This window comes from Erythrolamprus reginae, chromosome 5 (genome assembly GCF_031021105.1).
Source record: "Erythrolamprus reginae isolate rEryReg1 chromosome 5, rEryReg1.hap1, whole genome shotgun sequence".
Classification (NCBI taxonomy): Eukaryota; Metazoa; Chordata; class Lepidosauria; order Squamata; family Dipsadidae; genus Erythrolamprus; species Erythrolamprus reginae.
This window is the reverse complement of record NC_091954.1, coordinates 95,456,292-95,482,382: the sequence shown is the minus strand read 5'-3', so window position 1 is coordinate 95,482,382 and position 26,091 is coordinate 95,456,292. Positions and strand designations below refer to the sequence as shown.

Genomic DNA, 26,091 nt, shown 5'->3' with positions numbered 1-26,091 from the left:
AAGAGGAAAAGCTGCGGGAAGAAACTGTTTCATCTATTTATTTATTTTTATGTAACGGTTTTGCCCATGCGTTGCGTTTTCACACACTTCCCTTTTAAAAGTAATTTCAAAAACCAAAAAAAACCCCACCAAAAAACCTGCACACAAAACCCAACAATTTGGGGTTTTCAACCAACAACGCCGGAGACTCAACGACGTCTGTACGGGCGGGGTAATAAAGTTTTGCATGCCTAGAAAAGATCTGGGAGGGCGAGGGGGGGGGAAACCCAAGCCCGGAAGTGATTATTTCTTTCCCTGGGCATCTAACTTTCTACTTCCTCTTTTTGAGAAGCAACGGGGAGGGGAGGAGAAATGGAGTAACTGGTGTCCTCGCGAGATTTGCTTCGTTTTCTGTAGAATTTGGCGTAACCGGTGAAGTGCTGCTTGGCAGGGAAGGGTAAGTTAAATCGAGAAGGCAAGAGTGCGACCGGTTGCGATAACGGGAGGCGGGAAGAGTGGAGGGATGGCGAGAGGGCTCGTGCCAGACTGGTCGCTGACTAGCATCCCCGCGACTGCTCAGCTGCCACGTGCACTCGGAGGTGGGTGGGGTGGCTGATATGAACCCCTTCCCTTCGCCAGCCCCGGGTAGCGTCGGACTTGAACCCAGGATCTGTGCTCAGAAAAGAGAGAGGATGACTGTAACAAGAATACTCTCTGGGGAAGATCACTCATGCCTTAGTTAGAGAAATGTGCCTCAACCGTGGCCATGTTGGACTTCAACTCCCAGAATTCCTCAGCCCAGCATGTTAAGCTGAGGATTTCTGGGAGTTGAAGTCCGCCCCTCTTAAAATGGCCAGAAGCCCTGCCTTTATACAGTAGTTCAACAATTCAAACCTCCCGTCTGTTTTCTTTTTTCCAAAATATGAGAAATGGGCCTAGAAATGCCTGATTTGCAGTTGATCAAAGAAAGAAAAGGCCCGAATTAATGAGCCTTGGTGGCACAGTGGTTAGAGCACTGTTTCCCAACCTTGACAACTTGAAGATATTTGGACTTCAACTCCCTGAAGTCCCCAGCCAGCGAATGCTGGGAGTTGAAGTCCAAATATCTGCAAGTTGCCAAGGTTGGGAAACACTGGGTTAGAGTACAGTACTACAAACTGCTTCTATTAACCGCTGCCTGTAGTTCACCAGTTCAAATCTCACCAGGATCAAGGTTGACTCCGCCTTCCATCCTTCCGAGGTGGGTAAAATGAGGAACCAGGTTGTTGGGGGCGATATGCTGACTCTGTAAACTGCTTAGAGAGGGCTGTAAAAGCACTATGAAGCAGTATATAAGTGTAAGTGCTATTGCTATTGCTAATAACAACCCAAATAGCATTAGCATTTAGACTTATATACCGCTGCACAGTGCTTTATAGCCTTCTAAGCGGTTTACAGAGAGTAAGCATATTGCCCCCAACAATCTGGGTCCTCATTTTACCGATCTTGGAAGGATGGAATGCTGAGTCAGCCTTAAGCCTACTGAGATTCCATCTGCCAAACTGCTGGCAGTCGGTGATCAGCAGAAGTAGCTTGCAGGACTGCACGCTAACCACGGCACTAACGAGGCTCTATGTGGCACTTAGGTTGACTTTGCACATCTGAAGGTTATAGAAGGAAATCACATCACCCAGGAATGACATCACACCCATCATAAACCTGAGTCAGTTCCCCAGTGTTGAAGTTGAATTTTAATCACATGACTCTGGGACTGCTGCAAATATGGACGCAAGTGTGAAAAATAATCATAACACTTCCTCCCTCCCCCAATGCTTTTGTACTTTTGAACGTCACTAAATGCTTGTAAGTCAAGGACTATATTGCTTTTTATAAATACTTTGCAATTGAGTATGTATTTGAAGTTTTATGGATAAATTTTGAATGGTTCTTTTAAAAAAACCCACTATTAGCATGACTGCTGTGGAATATGAAAAATTCAAAAAATACTGATTTACCAGAATGCTAACTTGCCATTTAAAAAAAGGAAAAACAAAAATGGAGCATTTCTGTAAACACACTAAGTGTCTGATATCTCTTCCTGAGCAGCGGTATCTGCGTCTGAATTGTGGTACTTTGGTTCTATTTGGTTCAATAGCTCAGTTCCTTTAGTGCAGTGATGGGCAACCTTTTGAGCTTGGTGTGTCAAAATTCGCCAAAAAACCGAGCATAACTCGGGTGGTGTGTCACCTTGAGAAAAAAACACTCTCACTCTCTTCCTTCCTCTCTCACTCTTTCTTTCTTGCTCTCTCTCACTCTCTCTCTTCCTTTCTTTCCTTCTCTCTTCCTTCCACTTTTTTCTCTTTCTTTCTTTTCTTTCCTTCCCCTCTTCCCCTCCCTCTCCCCCTTTATATTTATCTCTTCCTTCCTTCCTCCGTCCCTCCATTCATTTCATTCTTCCTTCCTTGTTCCCTCCATCTCTTCTTCCTTTCCTTCCTTCCTTTTCCCTCCATTTCTCCTTCTTTCCCTCCCCCCTTCCCTCCTTTCCACTTCTCTCTTCCCTCTCCCTTTTTTCCCTTCTTTCTCATTTGTTTTGTTTCCCTCTCCCTCGTTCTTTCCCTCCATCATTTTCTCATTTTTCTTTCTCACATTCCCTCCCACTCACTTCTGTTTTCTCTCCCTCTCTCTTGCTTTCTCTCTCTCTTCTCTCTTCCTTCCTCTCTTCTTTTTTTTTCTGCCCTGCAACACGCTGCGGGGCAATCGGCTGCAAGCAGGAGCTCCAAGACGGTGGCACCGACGTCGGGTCGCAGTAGATTGCTGGCACTGGCCCGCTGGCTGGGTTGGGACGGAGGTGCCAGCCCCATGCCCAGCGCAGCAATGTACAGCGTCCTGCAACACATACAGCCGCCGCTGGTACCTTGCAGCCAACCACCCCACCGCCGCCCCATGGCTACTACTCAGTGCCCTCCCGCTCGACCCACGTTTGGCTGTGCCATCTTCATGGCTTGCCCTGCTGCCCCGCACCCGCTAGAGCTGCCCAGTGCAGCCGAAGTGCGGGGTGGAGTAGGCGGCGGCTGCTTCAGGCCCGCCCCCGAGCTGAGCTTCCTTTGGCTTCCTTCGAGGCAAAGCTGCAAAGCTCACCTGCTGCCTCGAAGGAAGCCAAAGGAAGCTCAGCTCAATGAGGATCGGCTGTTGGTCTCTTCAAGCTGCTGCCGCCCACTGTGGAGATCCCTTTGCCCGAACAGAGGCGGCGGCGGCAGGTTCAAGGGACCAACAGCCGGTCCTTTTTGGGGCTGCGTTGTTGCAGCGTCTGAGGCCGCCGCTGCCTCCGCCTCCAGGCGAAGGGATCTCCTTGGTGGGCGGCCTCGGAGGCTGCAACAACGCAGCCCCGAAAAGGACCGGCTGTTGGTTCCTTAAAGCTGCCGCTGTCGCCCACTGCGGAGATCCCTTCGCCTGGAGGCAGAGGCAGGGGCGGCCTCAGACGCTGCAACAACGCAGCCCCGAAAAGGACTGGCTGTTGGTCCCTTGAACCCACCGCCGCCACCTCTGTTCGGGCGAAGGGATCTCCACAGTGGGCAGCAGCAGCTTGAAGAGACCAACAGCCGTTCCTCATTGAGCTGAGCTTCCTTTCGCTTCCTTCGAGGCAGCAGGTGAGCTTTGCAACTTTGCCTTGAAGGAAGCCAAAGGAAGCTCAGCTCGGGGGCGGGCCTGAAGCAGCAGCCGCCTACTCTGCCCCACGCTTTGGCCGTGTCAGGGCCAAGTAAGCTGAGGCTAGGCCCGTCGCCCCGGCTCCAAGTGCGGGGCCTGGGCGGGCAACCATTGGGAGGGCCTCGCCGTCGCTTGGCGGGAGAAGAGCTCGCCTCCCCGCGATCCGGGACAGCATGGTCGTCAACAAGTTAGTGCGCGGGGGGTCCTGATGGCTTGCTTACGGCCCCCTCCAGCCGCTCTTGCAGGGCTTCCAGGCTTCCCGCGGGGCGGCGAAGAAGCAAAAAAGCGGCACTGGAGGGACCAAGACGGTCTGCAGCTGAGCGTCTGGAGGAGGAGGAGGAGGAAAGCCAGGGGGCGGAGAGGAAAGCGGTCTTTCTCGCCTTCAGGGAGAGGAACTGCTGCTGCTCTGCCATAGGGTGCTTTCCTCCCCGCCCCCTGGCTTTCTTCCTTGCCGCCGCCAGACGCTCAGCAGCAGAGTGGAGGGGAGATTCGGGAGCTTATGGTAAAAAAATCTCGTACGTTGCCGGGGGCCGGGTAAATGGCCTCAGCGGACCGTAGTTTGGGGACCGCTGCGCGTGTCACCTAAAATGGCTACGCGTGTCAGTGCTGACACGCGTGTCATAGGTTCGCCATCACTGCTTTAGTGGCTAAAGCCAGCTCTGTAATTATTGCTTTTACATTTTGCTTTTGACACTTGGTATTTTATGAAGTTATTGAATCGCCATGTCTTGACTGAAACTGAAGCACATTTTTCCCACCTTAAGAATTTTAGAATTTGACAAATTTAGCCTGCATCATTCTTCGTTTACTAAGGTCTGACTTTCTTCCACTAGGTGTCAGTGTTTGTATCTTTTGAGAATCACACCTGGAAGAAGAAATGGAATATATGAAAGAGTATACTCCCCTTCACCAAGGGAACATGTGAGTAACATGACTTTAAAAGTCAAACTAAACATACAGAAAACATCAAATCCTAGGATTAAATGTATGGAGGGGATTGCCTGTATGACAACAGTATAATCAGATTATCGTTGCGTATTGAAATATAAATTATTAGGTGACAAACCTGTATGTTTGACAATATTAAATCAGGGTGTTATAATGATTTTTAAGCAATGCAATGCCTGGATAGATTTGAATAGTAGACAATGGGAATCACAGAATCCAAGAACTGTAGGGTACACTGGAAAATTAAAGGGGGGGGGGCAGGAAGGAAGTGACAAGTTATCTCTATATTGGTGCTAAGAATATGGACCTATGAACAAAGTAACCAGGTGTCAAAAATGACTTAAAGAAGTCCTTAATTTTATTTTATGGTTTGAGGAGGAGGATACTGTCTCATGAGGTTGGTTGAATATCCGCATAAATGGTTTTGCTTTACATTCTAAGTATTTTCTCTTACTTACATTGTCAAATAATTCTGAGTATATGCCATTTTGGAATTAATAATAATAGAAACTAATTCTATGGAATGAACATTTGTGGGACTAAATATTCTGGGAATGAGATTTACACTATAACAGATTTAATCCTTGGAATACCATTATTTATACGTAAATTTTAATGTAAAATGCATTAGCATTCCAAAATTATTATATTTGAACTAAGAATGATAGCAAAATGGTAAAATTGCTTTTTTAGTAAGAGTGTATTGGTTGCTTGTGATTCGGATTTGATTCACTGATTCAATTGGGACTTTGTCTTGACTCAGAAATATGTTTGATGTGGGGCTCAGTCAAACCATCCTGGTATTTGAATCTCGGAATCAAAATTGCATAGTACTGATAGTGTAGCACTCATCGTACTACATAGAAAACAAAGTGATACATTTTTTATTTGTTTAATAAAGAAACAATGTGTTTTATTTTAATAATAATTTTATGTGTTATAGCTTATGTTGCCAGTGTGGCATTGCAATCCCACCAAACCCAGCCAACATGTGTGTAGACTGTTTGAGAACTCAAGTGGATATCACTGAAGGGATTCCTAAGCAAGTCACAGTTCATTTCTGCAAACAGTGTGAAAGGTACCATCTACTTTCTAGATTTTAAATTAATGTTTGGTTGTTACGATAGGCCAGTTTTTAAAATAATTTAGATTAGAATTGTAAATCTATTATGTGCTATCAAGCATTCTCAATTAGTTCCACTTGCCGGTACATGTAATGAACTTGGAAAGCCATAAGGTCTGTTTAATGCACTGTGCAAATGAATAATTATATTATTTTCCTTTGCTTCTGCTTAAATGTAGATTTGAAATTTACTAAATTATCAAATTACCCAAAAAAATTGTATCAAGAAATGAAATAGCAGTATTTTTTGTTTTATTAGTTCAAATTCTAAAACATTTCTGATAAGGATGGTTCTAGGTTAATCAGTTAAGTTAGTAGCTCTACTGTGCACAAACTACTATGCATGGAACAGCCAGAATCCCAGTTGAAAATGTAATTTTTTAGTTCATCTTTATTAGGGTAAAACTTATTTGATATGATTAAGAGACTAAAACTCATGTTCTGCCAGAAATTTTCATTTAGAACCAGGAAAAAAACCAGGGATAGCAATAATAGTGTGTTCTTTATATTTCAGATATCTTCAACCACCAACAGCTTGGCTACAGTGTGCCTTGGAATCAAGAGAACTTCTTTCATTATGCCTTAAAAAAATTAAGGCTTCTCTTAGTAAGGTTAGTCATGCATATGTTTATTTTTATGTGAATTTTAATTAGGTCGGATACTGCTATCACTCTTGAACAAAAATTCAGTACTTAGAAGTATCTCTCAGCCTTTCTGCAACTTTTTGCTACTTCCAAAATCCACAATTTCTAGTCGCTGTACACCAACACACTTGAAAACAAATTATTTAAGTTAGGTTATTATAAGATACTATAAGGTTACTTTCAGTATAAGGTTACTTTCAGTATATTAACCTTAAATTAGGTTAATATACCGAAAGCATGTGTACTTTTACTCGTAGTAACATTAGTTAAAATCTAAACTTGAGTTAATATGTTTCCATCTCTCTTATGTTTTGCCTTTTTGAGCATTCATATGATAATAATGTTGCTGCTTCCTAATAGGTTCGGTTGATTGATGCAGGATTTGTATGGACTGAACCACACTCTAAAAGACTTAAAGTAAAGTTGACTATACAAAAAGAGGCAAGTAAACTTAATTTTTTTGTTTCAAAATGACAGAATTAATATGCATTATCAGAAACCCAAGTTATGCTCGCTAGGGAAATTTGAAGGTGTTCTTGTTCATGAGTTATTACATTTCTAGTAATGATCTACATTCAAACCCATCATTGTGTTATGCTGAATCAATAAATTCCTCCTAAAGTCTGGATTGAAAGTATTCCCTTGGAGATTTAATCCAGTCTTGTCCTTTATGAAAAGTATTCCCTTGCTTCTAGTCTTTCCTTTAAGAAATTAGAGAATAAATCCACTCTGTCTTCTATATGACACTCCTTATAATAGATTGTTGAAGATTGTTTAAACATTTGAAGATATTTTCACTCAAGTTGTTTGTTCCGCAAGGTAAATTTATTTTTTTTAACTATTTGTTGTAGTATGTGGTTTCCAGATATTTCATCATTTAACTGTCCTTTATGAAAGTCTTCTAGCAGAAGGAAAAATGATAACTATAAACTACTTGTCTGATAAATTTTGAAGAAGGAAAAAATTAGGGAGAGATTTATTTATGCAGTGAGTTTGTAAAATCATCCAATTGCCAGTTGAACTCAAGGTAGCAAATCTTACTTGTTCTCACCTAGGTAATGAATGGTGCAATTCTGCAGCAAATCTTTGTAGTAGAATATATTGTTCAGTCACAAATGTGTGAAGACTGTCATCGAGTTGAAGCTAAGGACTTCTGGAAAGCAGTAGTTCAAGTTAGGCAAAAGGTGTGTATATATGTGCATGTATCATTAATAGTGAATGCTGAAGTGTACTCACTTTTGTTGACAGCAGTTTAAATGTTGGCTGTATGTTGCATTATTTTGAGGTGACGGCACATTTACTCTGTTATACAAGCTGTATACGCACTACTTTACATTGTAGCCAAGTGTCATTTATTCAGTGTTGTCACATGAAAAGATATACTTAAATATTGGTAAAATGTGAGGGGCGGTGTTAACCTCTGTGATATACTGTGGTTCATCTGCTAGGACAGTGATGGTGAACCTTTTTTTTTCTCAGGTGCCGAGAGAGCATGCCCGCGTACTATCGCACATGCGCGAGTGTCCACACCCATAATTCAATGCCTGGGAAGGGCGAAAACAACTTTCCAAACCCTTGGAGGCCCTCTGGACGCTGGAAACAGCCTGTTACCCAACTTCTGGTGGGCCCAGTAGGCTTGTGTTTCACCCTCCCCAGGCTCCAAAGGTTTCCCTAAAGCTGGGAGAGGGTAAAAATGCCCTCCCCCACCCCGGAGGCTTTTTGGAAGCCAAAAATGTCCTCCTAGAGCCTCTGTGCAAGCCGAAAATCAGCTGGCCGGCATACACATGCACATTGGAGCTGAGGCAATGGCTCGCGTGCCAGCAGATATGGCTTCACGTACCACCTGTGGCACCCGTGTCATAGGTTTTCCATCACTGTGCTAGGATTTCATCTGATGTGTAGAAATCTAATTGCTCTTTCTTATCTGCATACCCTCAAATACAAATATTCTTGGTCAGTTGTTGTTTGTTTCCCTTATTTCAGTAAGCAACTCTGGGAATCTTTCAAACCTAATAGTGGAATACGAATGCTATAAATAAACAAATTGATTCCAGGTTTCTGTAGAAAACGTATTTATTTTGGACTACATATTTATTCCTGCCTTGATAATTTATATGTGCTACAGAGGTTTGGATTTCAAGTGAAATGATCGCTCTCATAGTCTTTTTTAAATGCCCTTAATACTTTTGCAGGAATATAAACACAATCCATGTATAAATTTTGTTTTCTTTATAGACACCACATAAAAAGACATTCTATTACTTGGAGCAATTAATTTTAAAGCACAGGCTTCACCAGAATACACTGCGGATCAAAGAGATTCATGGTAAATAAAATGCTTTTACATTGTTTATGTAACGCTCTTAGTGCTTGAGTGATTGGCGTCTCAATACTGATAGCATGACTTACCAGTAGTCAAGAATAAAACACTTGCTTTTTAAAGAAACTGGGTCATACAGGAAAGTCAGTTGAGGATTATTATTTGCTTGTTAAATAAATACATTTACATTGCTGCCTTATTTTTAGGATAGAATTAAAATGTTCTGGACATGTTTGTATAAAGATGTCAACATGTTAGTTTATGAAAATATCAAAACAGCTTTTCATGAAAATCCAGCAAGATAACATCCCTTATAAATAAATATTTATTTCAATTTCAGATGGTTTGGATTTTTATTTTGCTTCCAAACAGCATGCTCAGAAAATGGTGGACTTCCTTCAGTGTACGGTACCTTGTAGGTAAGTCTTTGTTCTTTAAATTGTCCATTGCATAGCTTTTAAAGCATTGTACACATATTGAAATAAAGTTAGGCAAACCCCAAGTTGTCAGACTTTTGAAGGAAAAACAACCCATAGCAGACATACTACATTCAAGTACAGTCTTGTTTGCTTGATACAGTAGTTGAAGATTTATCTATTACAGTACAACTCCAATAATGAGAATAGAAATAGAGTGAAACACCAGATTTGACAATCCCCCAAACAAGATCAGTTAAAATGTAACTGGAAAAAGGCTTTTCCTTTCAAGATAAGACATTGATAGAGTCACCTTACAAGTGACATGCACAACATATAAATTTAATAAATAAGTAAAGTTATACAGTACTTTCATATCATGGAAGCAAAATCCAATGCATGTTCTTGCATTTTATCTTTCAAGATTTTCTTCTATCTTTTGGAAAGAGAGAAAGCTTTACTGAGAAAATCACTATTAGAATGAGATCCTTTCTTTTTAATGAATATTTAACAGTCGGAATTTTTCTATTAACCATTGTGAAGATGATAGTATATATCTTTGGAGAATGTTGATTCTTTTTAAATGTCCTCTTTCAATTTCCCCATGCCTGGGAGCAGAGGTGGCTTTTAAGGAGTTTGTGAAAGGCAAAGAGGGTGAGGGCAATCCTAATCTCTGGGGGAAGTTGATTCCAGAGGGTCGGGGCTGCCACAGAGAAGGCTCTTCCCCTGGGTCCCGCCCAGATGACATTGTTTCATCGACGGGACCCAGAGAAGGCCAACTCTGTGGGACCTAACCGGTCGCTGGGATTCGTGCGGCAGAAGGCGGTCCCGAAGATAATCTTATTTTACAGGATGGGGAGGGAGGTATTTTTATTATGAAATCTAATTCATCTATAAATCTAATCCAAAATAAGATTAGTTTGTTGTAAGATTATGAAGATCTGCTCATTATGGCTAGGCTTTGTCTAAAAGCCAAGCCACCATGACTTGTTAAGAAAACCATGGATTGTTTTTAAAAATATGAATTATACTTTTATAGCCTTATTTGCTCTGATTTGAGTTTGTCATTTTTTTAAATTTCAGAATTAAAGCATCACAGCGTTTGATTTCTCATGACATTCACAGCAATACATATAATTACAAAAGCACTTTCTCTGTTGAGATTGTTCCAATATGCAAGGTATTTTCTGTCTTTGTGGATTAGGCACTGAAAAACTGCACATCCGTTTTTTGCTTGGAGTGGGATGTTCCTAAGAGATTGTATTCTTGCACATTTATTTATTTATTTCATTTATATGTCACTTAATTTACTGTCAAATGACATGGGGTGGCTTTGAGCCATGTTGGGCAGCATATATTGGCTACTATTCACTATGAGAGAAAAAAGAACTGAGCTGCCCAATGTACTTTGAATACCAGGTCCCTGTAAAAACATTAATTATTTACATTTCTTGGATAATCTGTAGCTTTTCAAAGATTGCCATTTAATTTCAGTCAGACTACATTAAATAGGAGTCAGATGGTGGGACCCTTGTTCTAACAGCTTCAGATAATTTTTCTTCATTCCTGGTTTACATCTCATAAGTGCAGTTGAACTCAATTGAATGTTCTTTCAACTATATAGTATATATAGTATATAATATAAATTTATATATATACATTTTTATTAAATTAATAAATTAAATTAACCTATTAAATTAGCGTGTTTGTATGTACATATTTGATTAACTTAGCAGGCAGTGACTAATACGTTCATCTAAGCAAATATATTTTAATACTATTTAAATCTTCATTTAGCATTCATGAGCTGATATTAATTAATGCCTGGAAACATATCGATGTAGTTTTCTGATCTCCAGAAGTCTTTCAGGACTGTAATATTTTATTAAAACAAATATAGAACGTTGAAATAAATAATATTTTTGATTTCTATTCTTCATTTACAGGACAATGTTGTGTGTTTATCACCAAAATTGGCTCAAAGCCTTGGTAATATGAGCCAAATTTGTATCTGTATCCGGGTAACCAGTGCCATTCACATCATTGATCCAAGTACTCTTCAAAGTAAGTTTGTTGACATTTTCTCTATAAACTCTAGTCTTACAATACCAATGATAAACACTCGGCATGAATCTTAATTTGAATGCAATCCTAAAGTCTTTTTTTAATAAACTTGAATTATTTTTAAAGTTTGAAGCTACAGTTGAAAATACTTGTTTCTTTGACATGAGTGTATTGTTTTCATGATTGAGGATTCAAGGAAGCTAAATACATTTTAAAAAGGGAAATATAAAAAAATAAAAACATGTTTCTCAAAGGTTGAAAAATGTAAAATTGATAATAAAATAATTTAATAATTTTGAATTATGAAAACCTGCTACCTAGATACCACCTTACATCATTTTTAGAACAGATTCTTAGATTCTGATCATAGGCATGGAGTCATTCAAAATTCTTCACGAGAGTTTTCCCCTTGAAATCAAAAGGACCCCAAACCCAGAAAGGCAAATTTTGAAGTGAGCTCAACCAGTCATGTTTTGGTGTTATATGCAAATGCACTTACTCCTCTACAACTAAGCTGTGAATGAACAATATTGCCCTTAGCAGCTATAGTTGTAGGTTGCCATTTGTCTGGATTTTCAAAACATTAGAACTTAACTAGAATACTTGCTTGTGATTTCTACATAATTTGTCAATTCTATTTCCCCATTTAAAGCCTACTTCATGTTACTAACCAGAACACCATGTATATGTTGTATATCCAGAAAGATCAACAATTTATTCATAAACATCTGATTTGGTTCCTTTTTTTCTTTTGTTCTTTCAGTTGCAGAAATAGATGGAAATACTTATTGGCGCCATCCTTTTAATAGCTTGTTTCATCCAAAGCAGTTAGAAGAATTTATTGTAATGGATATCAGTAGGGCCTATGAACAGAAGCAAAATGCTGGTGCAGGCATGAAATCCAATAAGGTAAGTCCAGAGGCAGGGCATCCCAACGGCGGCGGTGGGTTTGTAAGGTGAAAATAGTTTGTAAGAAGAGGCAAAAAAATCTTAAACCCTGAGTTTGTATCTCGAAAAATTTGTAAGACGAGGCGTTTGTAAGACAAGGTATCACTGTATTTCCCAAGTTTGCGGAGAACCACCAGTTCTAAAAGGAAACGTTTTGGTTTAGCTTCCTGTGGGTTAAAACCACAACACAGATTTCTAGAGTACATCAGCTTTGGTTTGGCTTATTAAAAATCAAACAAGGCTTTACTTTGGGATGTACAATTCAATCATATATAATTGTGATTATTTTATTATTTTAGTTTGCAATTCAGTGGCAAGATAAACGAAACCTATGATTTAGTAATTTAGTATTTCTTTTTTTAAAAAAATTATTAAAGAATACACAATACAAAAAAACCCTAAGAACAAATATGTACCTATTTTTTAATATACAATTCACTATACAAAATAATCTCATTGTATTATTTGAAAAGCCATAGGTGAAAGTACACTCCATATATAGTAGATTTCATGTGTACAATAGTGATTGCTAAATGGGTAGTGAACATAAAACAAATTTATACAGCTTGAAAATTCACATGTGAAAATATTAAATGTAGCTTAGAAAGATTGAATCATTTGACTAGAAAGTAATTTGTAATTGCTTTGCTTCAGTTAATGAACTACTTTTCATGTATGTACTCCTTTTATTTTCCATTTCTAAGCATATCCTTGCGGAAGCCTGGGTTCAAAAAACATCGGAATTGAATACAGACCATCAGTATTTCTGTCGTACTCACTTGGGGCATCTTCTGAATCCTGGAGATCTTGTACTGGGGTTTGTACTATTCTGCATCTTTCTCTGAACATAAGATGTTATGGTTGATACACATGATAAAATTAAATGGGAGAGGGAAGAGTTGAAAACAAAGTTACAGGGTGGCCAAATAATGCAAGGATTCCAATCAGTTTTTCCCATCATACCCGATCGAATGCTCATTGGTAAAAGATAGAAAACATTACAGTGCTTTATCTTTGCAATTTTATACCCAATTCCTTTTGTTAGTCCATGTTTGGATTCAAATGTCTACAATCTACATTAAAACATGTCTTCTTTTTGATATTGCTGTAGCTAGAAATTGCATTTGCTTCTAGAAAGAAAGCTTTATGGGGGTCTCTAAACTCTTGGATCAAAGCACATTGGGATTCAGTATTTTTATATGCTTTGGAAAACTGTTAATATTCTGGTTATTTGCATAATGACATGTTTTGAATTCATGAAAATTTTCAAGGGTAATTAATCCTGTTGTGAATTTTATCCATTCTACTCTATAGTAATGTAATGGAAATAATACTTTTGTTAAAATGTATAGAACAATGTATAATTAATGCATGTTTTTCATATTTTTGTTTTCTAGCTTTGATTTGGTTAATTGTAATCTGAATGATGAATATGCAAATAAGATGAATCCTCATAGTGTTCCTGATGTGGTATGGTTTTGTCTTTTTCCTTCTTTAAACAAGTCACTTCTTAAAATTAAAAACATTCATAGATTAAACATTCAAAGATTATGGCATATGCTTCCATCTCAAATTTGACAGTTTTAGTTTTGTTTTGCTTATTTATTTAATTTATTTCTTCTGTTCTTTGTCTTACAATACTGTCTCTAGATGACAGTACAAATTTAAAAACAGCACAAACATACTAAAACCATATTAAAGTAACATATGTTCTGTTGGATTACAGTCTACAAAATCCCATATAGGCTAGGAATTTTTAAATTTATGGTTTATATAATACATCTTAATGCACAACAAAAAATCTTACTTGTCTTTGTTTTCTATGTGTATATTTTGGTAGCATAAGGAATGTATTTTGTTTTATGTTATTTTATCTTAGATATAAAAATTGTATTTGTTTTTCTTTTATGCCCCAGTTCTCTTAACAAGCACTACAGTATATCCATTTTTATTTCTGCACATCTTAAACATGATAATTCTGTCTCCCCAAAGTGATTGTGAATTTTACATGTTTGTATGGGGGGGGGGGGGAAATCACATTAAAATTTAATTTAATTTAATTTACAATTAAAATTGGGCCAATACTTTCTCTTTCAAGTATATCCTTGAGAGGTCATGTGTAATCTTGAGGATTCGTATGAGAGCATATGAATCCTCAAGATTACACATGACCTAAAAATCTTAGATTCAGACATCTTGGGTAGTCATTTCCAAATGGTAATTTTTAAAGTTCCCACTTCTAGTTTATTTTTTAAAATGCTTTTTTAACACTCTAATCTGCACTATGCTGGAATATATAGAGAAGGTATAACATAAGCAGTCACTTTTAATCTTATTCTTTGGAAAGTGCTCTATCAGGGTTTGTTTTGGGGTTTTGTGTTTTGTTATCTAAAAGGTAACAATGCTTTCAATAAACAATATGTTGATTTTCCATTTTGCACTGTAAAGAATCAAAATGTCAGTCCCAATAATAGTTTTAATCAAATTATTTACAAATGGGCTATTTAATAAAAACATTGATTTTCAGGAGATCTCCATATTTTTCTGTAGATTGTATTGATCTAGGACTATTTCCCCCTTGCTCCATTCATAGGTTTTAATTAAAAAAAGTTATGATCGCACCAAGCGTCAACGTCGCAGAAATTGGAAACTGAAAGAATTACAAAGAGACCGAGATAACATGGATACAGACGATGAAAGGTTATTAATTCTTATAACCTCCTTTTCTTAATGCTTTGTTCTTATCCTTTTTTCTACCAGCATAATCTGCCTACTTGTGCTCCCAGTTGCTTGCAGAAAATATGTGAGAACTATCTACATAACATGGATTTATGAATGAAGTCTCAAAAAGTTTAAAGAATTTTAAAAAATGAAGCGAATGTATTTGAGCTACAATTACATAAAATGGAAAAATCTAGGAATCTTAAATTGTGCTCTGTTTTTTTGACTAAAATTAGAGGAGCAAAAACATAAATGCTAGGAAAGAGCTTGTTCACCTCTGTACTATCTCTTGATGTCCATTTTGATTGAATTTGCCTGTTGGCCTAATCATAATTTATCGTAGATTGCATGGTTGGCTTAGCTTATTATGCAAAGCACATTGGACCTTTGCAAAGCATTGACACAAAGCATTCCTGAATATATCAAAGCAACTCTATCCTTTGGGAGATTGTTACAGCTGTTTTTATGGTTTTCTCTGGCTGTCTTGTTTATTCGCTTGTGTTGTAACCTCTTCACTTGATTACTGTCATCAAAGGAAATGTTTCGATGCCTATAATCGTAGAGAGCTATGAAAAGTTTTCAGAATAGCCACATAGAGTTGCAACTAGTGCAGCAGTACATTTTGCAAAGCTCCCATTCCTAAAGCACCAGTTATCATTAGCCAATTGTAGCTTAGTATAAAGTCACCATTAAAACAAATTGTGACTTAATGTAGTGTAAACTAGCATGTATATAAACCTAATGTAAGAGCTGATGGATGTAACTTAAGTTAAACCCACGCCCCATAGGGGGGCAATTTCATTTTTAATGGGGGCAATTGGAACCTTGTTTAAACCTAGTTAATGGCCTTTTGGGTTTCCTCTGTATGAGTAGTTCACTTTTTGAATTATAAGAATTATATGTCATGGGCAGGGGAGGCCTCAGGATTTTAGAGATGCTTAGGTGGGGCATGGCCAAAAAAAGGTTGAGAACCACTGAGTTAAACACTGAAGGTTACCAACATTGTACTTGGTTTTCCTGTACAATTTTTGAAACTGATTTTTATCTGAACACTATATATGTAGGTTCATGTGGAACTGGAATTTAATATGTAAGTTATAGGACATGCCTTTGAGCCAAATATTTAGGGGGGGGGCGTTCCATGTTATTTGCATGTGCATGTAAGTAATCATAGTTATGAGTGGAGGGAAAATGACTTTATTTCCGATTCCTTTATTTATTTTTATAGAGAGTACCAAGACTTCTTGGAAGATCTAGAAGAAGATGAAACCATTAGAAAAAATGTCAATATTTATAAAAGTAAGTTTCCCACCTGAAATCATTTCATTCTTCTTGAACACTGCAACATTAAGAAATATTGCATTTATACAATCTGCATTTAATGAGGAATAGGCGTGGGGTTATGTAATTAGCTTTATTGCTAAGACATGTTTGATTAGTAATTAGTAATTTGCTAAGACATGTTGGATTAGTAATTTGCCTACCTCTATTCGATCTGCCAATGTAAACTATTTGAGGATTAAGGTAATTAATTTGGCATAGTTGTTAAAGAGGCTGAATCAGAAGCTGGAATAAGGCAAATTCTAATCTCTTTTAGGAATAAAAACCAGCTGGGTGAGTTTGGGCTGTCACTCAGCCCTAGAAAGAAGGAACTGGCAAACCACTTGAAAATATTCAAAAAAACGCCCTTCAAATGCTTGTCTCTGCAGTCCCCAAATACTAGGATAAACTCAATAGCAATAACGATATGGTAGCTAATGGGTTTCTCCAGACTTGGGCGTCCACAGAGAACAAATTACAAACACACATCATTACGCACATATCCATTTCTAAGACTATGTTCTTTGTTTTATAATATATTTGGCAACAAGGCTTTGTGAGAATTTATCATTGGTTAGTTTATTTTATGGGTTCTCTTCATAAATATGTATAGGTAATGCAAAGGTAGCACAGTGGTTTTTTTAAATTTTGTATAACTCGTAGAAATACACAAATTACTAATCTTTAAGATTGTAGCATTCTATACCAGTGGTGACAAACTGTTTTTTGCTTGGGTGCCAAATGAGTGCATGTGTGATAGCACACAGGCACATGCCCACACTCATAATGCAATAGCTTCCCCGCGCATGAATGCACAACCCCATGCACTCCTCTTCGCACATGTGCGCAGGCCTTGAGACCAACAGCTGTGGCGAGGAGGGCGTTTGCCCAGGTTCGCCTGGTGCACCAGTTGCGGCCCTATCTGGATCAGGAGTCACTGCTCACAGTCACTCATGCCCTCATCACCTTGAGGCTCGACTACTGTAATGCTCTCTACATGGGGCTACCTTTGAAAGGTGTTCGGAAACTTCAGATCGTGCAGAATGCAGCTGCGAGATTCACAATTCAAAGTGTTGGTTATGACCTATAAAGCCCTACATGGCACCAGGCCAGATTATCTCGGGACCGCCTTCTGCTGCACGAATCTCAGCGACCAGTTAGGTCCCACAGAGTGGGCCTTCTCCGGGTCCCGTCAACTAAACAATGTCAGTTGGCGGGGCCCAGGGGAAGAGCCTGGAACCAACTCCCCCCAGAGATTAGAATAGCCCCCACCTTCCTTGCCTTTCATAAGCTCCTCAAAACCCACCTCTGCCGTCAGACATGGGGGAACTAAGATATTCTTTCCCCCTAGGCTTCTACAATTTATGCACAGTATGTTTGTATGTATGATTGGCTTTATAACAAGGGTTTTTAGCCGTTTTAGTATTGGATTTTTACATTCTGTTTTTATCACTGTTGTTAGCCGCCCCGAGTCCACGGAGAGGGGCGGCATACAAATCAAATAAATAAATAAATAAACTTCTGTTAGATCTCTTGGACCGTTTTTCGCCCTTCCCAGACTTCAGGAAAGCCCCCTGAAGCCTGGGGAAGGTGAAACTCAATGGGCCTACTGAAAGTTTGGAAGCAAACCTTTGTGTCATCATTCACCTTCCCCTACCCCCAGCCCTCAGAAAGCATCCTGAAGCATGGAGAAGCCATCCACAGGCTCTGGAAGATTTCCTAAAGCGTGGGAGGACAAAAAACAGCCTCCACCATCACCCTCCAAAAACCTGAAAATCAACATTATTATTATTACTATTATTATTATTTATTAGATTTGTATGCCGCCCCTCTCCGCAGACTCGGGGCGGCTCACAACAGTGACAAAAACAATATATATTGACAAATCTAATAATTAAAATCTAAGATAACAATTACACATTTAAAAATCTAAAAGCAAGGAACCCCAATATAAAAAAACATGCATACAGTCATATCCTACATAGGCGGGGGAGATGTCTCAGTTCCCCCACGCTTGACGACAGAGGTGGATTTTAAGGAGTTTATGAAAGGCAAAGAGGGTGGGGGCAATTCTAATCTCCGGGGGGAGTTGGTTCCAGACGGCCGGGGCCGCCACAGAAAAGGCTCTTCCCCTGGGCCCCGCCAAACGACATTGTTTTGTTGATGGGACCCGGAGAACCGGTCGCTGGGATTCGTGCGGCAGAAGGCGGTCTCGTAGATACCCTGGTCCGGTGCCATGAAGGACTTTATAGGTGATAACCAACACTTTGAATTGTGACCGGAAACTGATCGGCAACCAATGCAGACTAGGGAGTGTTGGTGTTACATGGGCATTTTTGGGAAAGCCCATGATTGCTCTCGCAGCTGCATTCTGCACGATCTGAAGTTTCCGAACACTTTTCAAAGGTAGCCCCATGTAGAGAGATGCATGCTGGAGCTGACAAAGGGCAATGTCTTCCGTGCTTTCAGATATGCCACCGGTGGCACACCTGCCATAGTTGTGCCATCACAATTCTATACCATGCAGAGAGCCATGGTGTTTGATCCTGTAATAATTTCTTTGTAAACTATATGCTATGTTTTTATATTGTAGATCCAGTGATACCAGTGGAGAGTGATACAGATGATGAGAACATTCCCAAAATCAGTCTCACTGAAATGCTTGAAGACCTTCAAATATCTGAAGATGCTACAGGGGGAGAAGGTGCCAATATGTTGATGGGATAAGTTAGAAGGTCTTGCTAATTGAATTTGATTCATCCTTGAAAAAATAGTCCCTAAGAAATCTGTTATAGGCGTTCTTGACATGAAAAATAAATAATATTGAAAAGATTTGCAAGAGGTTAAAAAACAAATGCTCCTGAAAGATATAATTATAATGGTTAATAAAAATTGAATACACATCTTATAGCTGGGAAATGTATGAAGTCTGATTAATTCCAATTAGAAAATGAACAATTTGAATCAAGGTTATTCATATTATTTGAAAATGATTTAAAGCTCTTTAAAGTGTAAACCAAAAAACTGATTCGATGTGTCGCAGTAAGTTAGAATGAGATTTGATAGTTTATTACTTTTTAAGTATCAAAATATCACAGGAGTCATGAAGTCATTATGCAGATAATGCAAAGACATAGATTATAAATACAGTATTTTTCAGACTATAAAATGCACCTTAGTTTTTGGGGAGGAAAATAGGGAAAAACCAATCTGCCTACCAGGTATTAATCTGGCTAGTCCTCAGTATAGTCAGCTTCAGCACGTTAGTTTTCTGGTTTTAAGCACGTGTGCTTGTTTTTTATCCCGCTTCTAGAACATTTTACTTCTTTCTCTCTTCAGAGAGAGAGAAACAATGAGAAAAGCAGGCAAAGGGAAGATCGCTTGCTAGCAGAGCACGCAAGGGCTCAAAAAAGGTTTCTAAAGCCCAGAAGCCCAGCTGATTGTCAGAGGGATCAGCTGTGAAAAAAGCAGGCAAAGGGAAGATCATTTCACTTGTTAGCACGTCGTTAGGGCTGTAAAAAAGCTTAGTAAAAACTACATTTGGAGTATAAGATGCACCCAAATTTTCAGTCTCTTTTAGGGAGGAAAAAGGTGTGTCTTATACTCTGAAAAATACATTAAAAACATAGAAGTCTGACGGCAGAAAAAGACCTCATGGTCCATCTAGTCTGCCCTTATACTATTTTCTGTAGTTTATCTTAGGATGGCTATATGTTTATTCCAGGCATGTTTAAATTCAGTTACTGTGGATTTATCTACCACGTCTTCTGGAAGTTTGTTCCAAGGATCTACTACTCTTTCAGTCAAATAATATTTTCTCATGTTGCTTTTGATCTTTCCCCCAACTAACTTCAGATTGTGTCCCCTTGTTCTTGTGTTCACTTTCCTATTAAAAACACTTCCCACCTGGACCTTATTTAACCCTTTAACATACTTAAATGTTTCAATCATGTCCTCCCTTTTCCTTCTGTCCTCCAGACCTGCTTGTTATACCTCTAGCTATGCAGCCAAGCATCATACTTGCTTTCCCTACCGCCTGACTGCACTGTTCACCCATTTTGAGACTGTCAGAAATCACTTCCCCTAAATCCTTCTCTTCTGAAGTTTTTGCTAACACAGAATTGCCAATACAATACTCAGATTGAGGATTCCTTTTCCCCAAGTGCATTATTTTACATTTGGAAACATTAAACTGCAGTTTCCATTGCTTTGACCATTTATCTAGTAAAGCTAAATCATTTACCATATTACAGACGCCTCCAGGAATATCAGCCCTATTGCACACTTTTAGAGTCATCGGCAAATAGGCAAACCTTCCCTACCAAACCTTCCCCTATGTCCCTCACAAACATATTAAAAAGAGTAGGACTCTGAACAGACCCTTGTGGCACATAGCTTGTAACCTATCTCTGCTCAGTAATTTATCTAATTCATATCGTTTGCATTATAACATCATGCTCCGTGAAATGTCATACCTCTTCTGCAGCTATTGTAATTTATAAACTATATTTTATGGTTTAGGACTGTATGTGAATTTATAAACCATGATTAGGTTATGGTTAGGGTGATAGTGTGATAGATGAACCCTACAATTATGCATACCAGCTAATATTCCAGATATTTAGAACTATATTTGTGTCCTTCAGTTCTTTTAGAATAATGGCAGTTGAAACCCAGACGGGTAAAGAATGGTCAGGCTGGTGTAAACTTTAACTTCTCCAATAGGACATGATTCTTCAGCCTTCCGTTGAGGTTAGAAATATGTTCATGATTAGATTAGATTAGATTTATTGGATTTATATGCCGCCCCTCTCCGCAGACTCGGGGCGGCTCACAACAATGGCAAAAACAATACATAGTGACAAATCTAATATTTACCAATCTAATTACAGTTTTAGGTTAAAAAATTCATAAAAGCAACCCCAATATATATAAAAAACAAGCACACAATCAATCAAACACCAAAACAACATGGGCAAGGGGGAGATGTTTCAATTCCCCCATGCCTGATGGCAAAGGTGGGTTTTAAGGAGTTTACGAAAGGCAAGGAGGGTGGGGGCAATCCTAATATCGGGGGAGCTGGTTCCAGAGGGTCGGAGCCACCACAGAGAAGGCTCTTCCCCTGGGTCCCGCCAGGCGACATTGTTTAGTCGACTGGACCCGAAGAAGGCCAACTCTGTGGGATCTAACCGGTCGCTGGGATTCGTGCAGCAGAAGGCGGTCCCGAAGATATCCTGGTCCGGTGCCATGAAGGGCTTTATAGGTCATAACCAACACTTGAAGTAAAAAGGAGCATCAGTATTTCAGTTCTGAAAAATAATTTCTTTGTAATTTTATTTTTTTTGCACAACATACTCTCATTGATGGAAATTAGAAGTAGACACAAATCATAAAAAACAGTTTTGAAAAACATGCAGTATTCAACTGACAACATTTTTATGGTATAGAAAATGCTAACTACTTTTATGTCAGCTTTCGTGACCTCAGCTCATCTTTAAAAAATAACAAAGAAGTCTCCTCCTCCCCCCCCCCCTTATTTCCATAAGTTGCTTATACATGTCCAAGCACAGTTTTTAGGATGCTAATTCATGATTACAATACAATTATGCAATGAGATTTCACAATTTCTTGTCTAAAATGTAGACATGTAAGAAAGGGTGACACCTGTGTTTATGAAAACAGAATGGGGAAATCTGTAATTTTGTACTTGCTGAATCAATTATTTTTACAGGTGTGGTATATATATATTTTTCTGTTGCATTTCAAAATCTCTCCCTTGAGTTGAATTGAGGCAGTACCAATTAGCTTTTCAGTGATTAAAAAAACCGAATAATTCCCCTAAATAAGGACAAGACAACATAAAATTATTTCACACAAGATTGCTATATACCTTATTTCAGAGTAATGAAATAGATATGGTATTACTGAAAGAGTTTTTGTAATTTAAAAAAATGCATTTCTCAATCTCTATAATGATATTTGGCGGGATGGTATTTATACCTCTGTAAGATTTCACTCCTAAGGTTACTTGTAGAGCAGATGGTACATCAAAGAAGCTTTAGAAAATACACTGCTATTTTTACAATGAATTTGTAAATGCTGTTTCACTGTTTGGTAATAACTTTCTGTCTTCATTAAAATTTCTCAAGATTGAGCAGTTCATTATTGATACTATGTTTTAGCTTCATCTCATCTCTTGTACACTCTTAATCTACTATATATATACACATATACAGTGGTACCTCAAGATACGAACCCCTCGTCTTACGAACAACTCGTGATACGAACCCGGGGTTCAGAAAAATTTTGCCTCTTCTTACGAACTTTTTTCGAGTTACGAACCGGTGTTCGGAGACTGCTGGGAAGCTGCGCGGCTGTTTTAAAAGGTGACAGCCGGGCGGCGGGGCTTCCCAGAAGCCTCCCGAACGCCGGTTCGTAACTCGAACAAAGTTCGTAAGAAGAGGCAAAATTTTGCTGAACCCCGGGTTCGGTTCGGGAAGTTGCTGGGAAGCCCCCCAGGCCGGCTGCGACCTTTTAAAACAGCCGCGCCGCTTCCCAGCTGTCTCCCGAAGCCGAACGCGGAAGTTCGGCTTTAGCGTTCGGCTTCAGGAGACAGCTGGGAAGCGGCGGGGTGTTTTAAAAGGTCGCAGCCGGCTTGGGGGGCTTCCCAGCACACACCCCCAAACCCCGAACCTGGGTTCGGGGGGGTGCTGGCAAGCCCCCCAGGCCGGCTGTCACCTTTTAAAACAGCCGCGCGGCTTCCCAGCAGTCGCCAAAAGCCGTTTTTTTGGTTGCACGGATTAATTGACTTTACATTGTTTCCTATGGGAAACAATGTTTCGTCTTACGAACCTTTCGTCTTACGAACCTCCTCCTTGCACCAATTAAGTTCGTATCATGAGGTATTACTGTACATAAGTGTGTGCATGTGTGAGAGAAAGAGAGAGCGAGAGCACTTGTGTGTGTGTGTATGTATGTATGTATGTATGTATGTATGTATGTATGTATGTATGTCTCAGCATAACTCTGGAAAGCCTTGAAAAATTTCAATGAAACATGGTGTACAGATGACTTATTACTGTTGTGAGGGTAGGGCACACCTAGCACTCCATTTCTGCAACACTCCGCAGCCTGCACTGGCTGCCGATCGGTTTCCAGTCACAATTCAAAGTGTTGGTAACGACCTTTAAAGCCCTACATGGCATTGGGCCAGAATACATCCGGAACCGCCTTCTACCGCACGAATCCCAGCGGCCGATAAGGTCCCACAGAGTTGGCCTTCTCCGGGTCCCGTCGACCAAACAATGTCGTTTGGCGGGCCCCAGGGGAAGAACCTTATCTGTTGATCTGTTTGCTTAGTATACAAATTGCAGGAGGTCTAACAGTGCATCCGTGATGGTTTTCCAGTGGAACAGCACTAGTCTTTCAAATGTTTTCATAACTACAAGTGTTAGAACCACTGGTCTGTAGTCATTCAGTTCCTTGATGATGGACTTCTTCAGCACTGAGATGATAGTAGAGCGTTTGAAGCAAGAAGGAACATAGCATATCTCTAGCAATTTATTGAAGATTTGGGTGAAGATGGGGGCTAATTGGTTAGCAGAGACAAGGAATTATCTTGTCTGGGCCTAGAGCTTTTCCTGGTTTTTGTCTGTGAAATAGGTCTTGCACTTCCTTTTCTGTTATCACTAGGGGTTGTAAACCCAGAGTATGGGGTCACTTGTAGGAGGCTCGGTGTGTCTGAGATGTGGGCTGTGGAGATTGGTGGCTGTAGTTTCCTTTCAAACCTGCAGTAGAACACATTCAGGTCATCTGCCAGTTGCTGATCTCCTTCAGCTTAGAAAAGTGGTTTGCTGTAACGGGTGATGTTTTAAGAGTTTTTCACATGTTCATTTGTTTAGAACTGATTCTTTAGCTTTTCAGAGTAGTTTCTTTTTGCTGCTCTGACCTCCCTTGTTGATACATATTTGGCCTGATCATACAGCATTCTATCACCTCTTCTCTAGGTTTTCTCTTTGGGATGACATAACTTTAGCTACGCAAGTTTAGCTGTGAACCAAGGTTTATTGTTACTGTGTCAGATGTATATCTCTGCATCAATGCTGCATGATACATTTTATTTTCATCAAAGTGTAACATATTCATGAAAACATTCTTAGCACTGAAGCATAATTAATCTTAGCTGTATGTTCTTGAGAATGCATTGTTGCCTTGCAGAAGAAAGGAAAGGTAAAATTTATATTTAGTGACTGAAACATCCAACAGTGGAATTGCTAATCCTGATTGTGTTTGCTACATGGGGATTATTTGTCACAGTCACACAAACATGATTGACTAGTATGTGCTTTAGTTGTATTGTGTGAACAATAACAATTGCAGTAATTCAATGAGACATGACTCATTAAATTGAACTGATATACTATGCAAAGACAGCTGCATATGACTCATAATTTACGGCTATATCCGCAACGCATAACATTTGTAATAGGCCAGCTAATTAAATATTTTGCTCTGTTTTGACTGGAAAAGAACAGACAATTCCTATAAAAATTGCAGAATTAAATGCAAACTGCAGTGTTTCTTGTGACTATAGAATGGGATTTATTTGTTTTCATTCTGTGTCTCCCTTAGGGTTAATATAAACAAAAATAGAAAACATAATTACAGAAAATTCATCTACTTTAAAGCCACCCACTGATAGCCATGACACATTTTGGAATGATAGTTGTGAGACATTTTAATAACAGCATATCAAGTAACACCCTCAATGAAATAAGACTCCAAGGCTAGGCATTCATCAAAGTTCCATGTTGTTAGAGATGTCATATTGGCACATCTGGGAAAACCCAAATCTGAAAGCTTCCGAGTTTTCCCCACCCAAAGGAAAGCCCACGTCCTTCCCCTTGCACCCACATGTCCATCACATGGCCCAATCAATGCACCATCCCAACTGGAAACACCCTTCCAGGTGCAAGGCCGAGTGGCCTTGACTCTCGAAGAAAGGAATGTTATTTTGAGTATATATCTCCCCATGCAATTTCCCCTCTGTTTCCCACAACACTAAATATGGCAGCGCTGACTATTCAATGCCCAAGATGGTTTCCAGGCCTAACATACAGACACACACTCACACACACGTATACATATATACCCACCAGTATTTATAGAGGGAAGGCAGCTCAGGTCTCACTGTGTTCGCCCTAGAACAAGGACAGAAGCACCAGCCTGAAGATGACGAGTGGGACCTCGTCGAAACGTTGCCAGAAATCTTTAAATCCTACACGGGAAGAAACACGAATATCACATTCACCATCATCAGGCTGAATATATACATACACACACACATATATATATAATTCAGCAAAGATGTGTTACTATACACACACACACACACATAACATATACATATACATATATATATATATTTCATTATCATCAAAAATATGTTACACTTATAGATTATAGTTGTCGGCTATAAAAAGATTGTCTGCCTTGGAATATGGCTTCTGGTGGGGCCAAGAGGCAAAAAGGAAGCTGTGATGCTCCTTCAATATACCAGGGTGACTCCATAAACAATTACACATAACCCTTTCCTGCTACAAGCTGACACAGGAGATGAGCTTGTAGTCTAAAGGCTAAGGTCTCTGCCTTTCAAGGCAGAGACTTCAGATTCAAATCCCAGTAAGGGTGTGGCTACCTGATGAAGGCAAATAAGCCTGAAATATATCTATAGTAGTCTCCCTTTTCATTATCAGCAAAAATACTTTATATATGTGTGTTTGTGTTTTCGTAGATTTTCACGGGTACAAGTATGAAGGTCTGGGCATATTCGGCTTTCTTCCCGTGTAAGTTTCAGACATTCCTGGCGACATTTCGATGAGGTCCCACTTATCATCTTGAGGCTGGTGCTTTTGGTGAGCCCTA

At 39.3% G+C, this 26,091-nt stretch overlaps 1 protein-coding gene across 1 annotated transcript; it reads left to right on the top strand.

Annotated features, from left to right (window-relative positions):
- Nucleotides 1–285: 285 nt before the first annotated feature.
- NMD3 (NMD3 ribosome export adaptor) lies at nt 286–19,075 on the top strand. The gene is made up of 16 exons (XM_070753561.1): nt 286–436; nt 4,497–4,584; nt 5,555–5,689; nt 6,249–6,345; nt 6,739–6,819; nt 7,434–7,562; nt 8,614–8,704; nt 9,039–9,117; nt 10,198–10,294; nt 11,061–11,178; nt 11,942–12,087; nt 12,831–12,943; nt 13,524–13,596; nt 14,720–14,826; nt 16,076–16,146; nt 18,761–19,075. Exons 2-16 carry the CDS (start codon nt 4,541–4,543, stop codon nt 18,892–18,894), a joined length of 1,515 nt encoding a protein of 504 aa, XP_070609662.1. The 5' UTR covers nt 286–436; nt 4,497–4,540; the 3' UTR covers nt 18,895–19,075.
- The last annotated feature ends 7,016 nt before the right edge of the window (nt 19,076–26,091 follow it).

Coding starts and splice junctions, on each gene's coding strand:
- NMD3 (XM_070753561.1), top strand. CDS start 4,541: ATGGAATATATGAAAGAGTATACTCCCCTTCACCAAGGGAACAT. Junction 4,585..5,554: donor CCCCTTCACCAAGGGAACAT/GTGAGTAACATG, acceptor TATGTGTTATAG/CTTATGTTGCCAGTGTGGCA. Junction 11,179..11,941: donor TGATCCAAGTACTCTTCAAA/GTAAGTTTGTTG, acceptor TTGTTCTTTCAG/TTGCAGAAATAGATGGAAAT.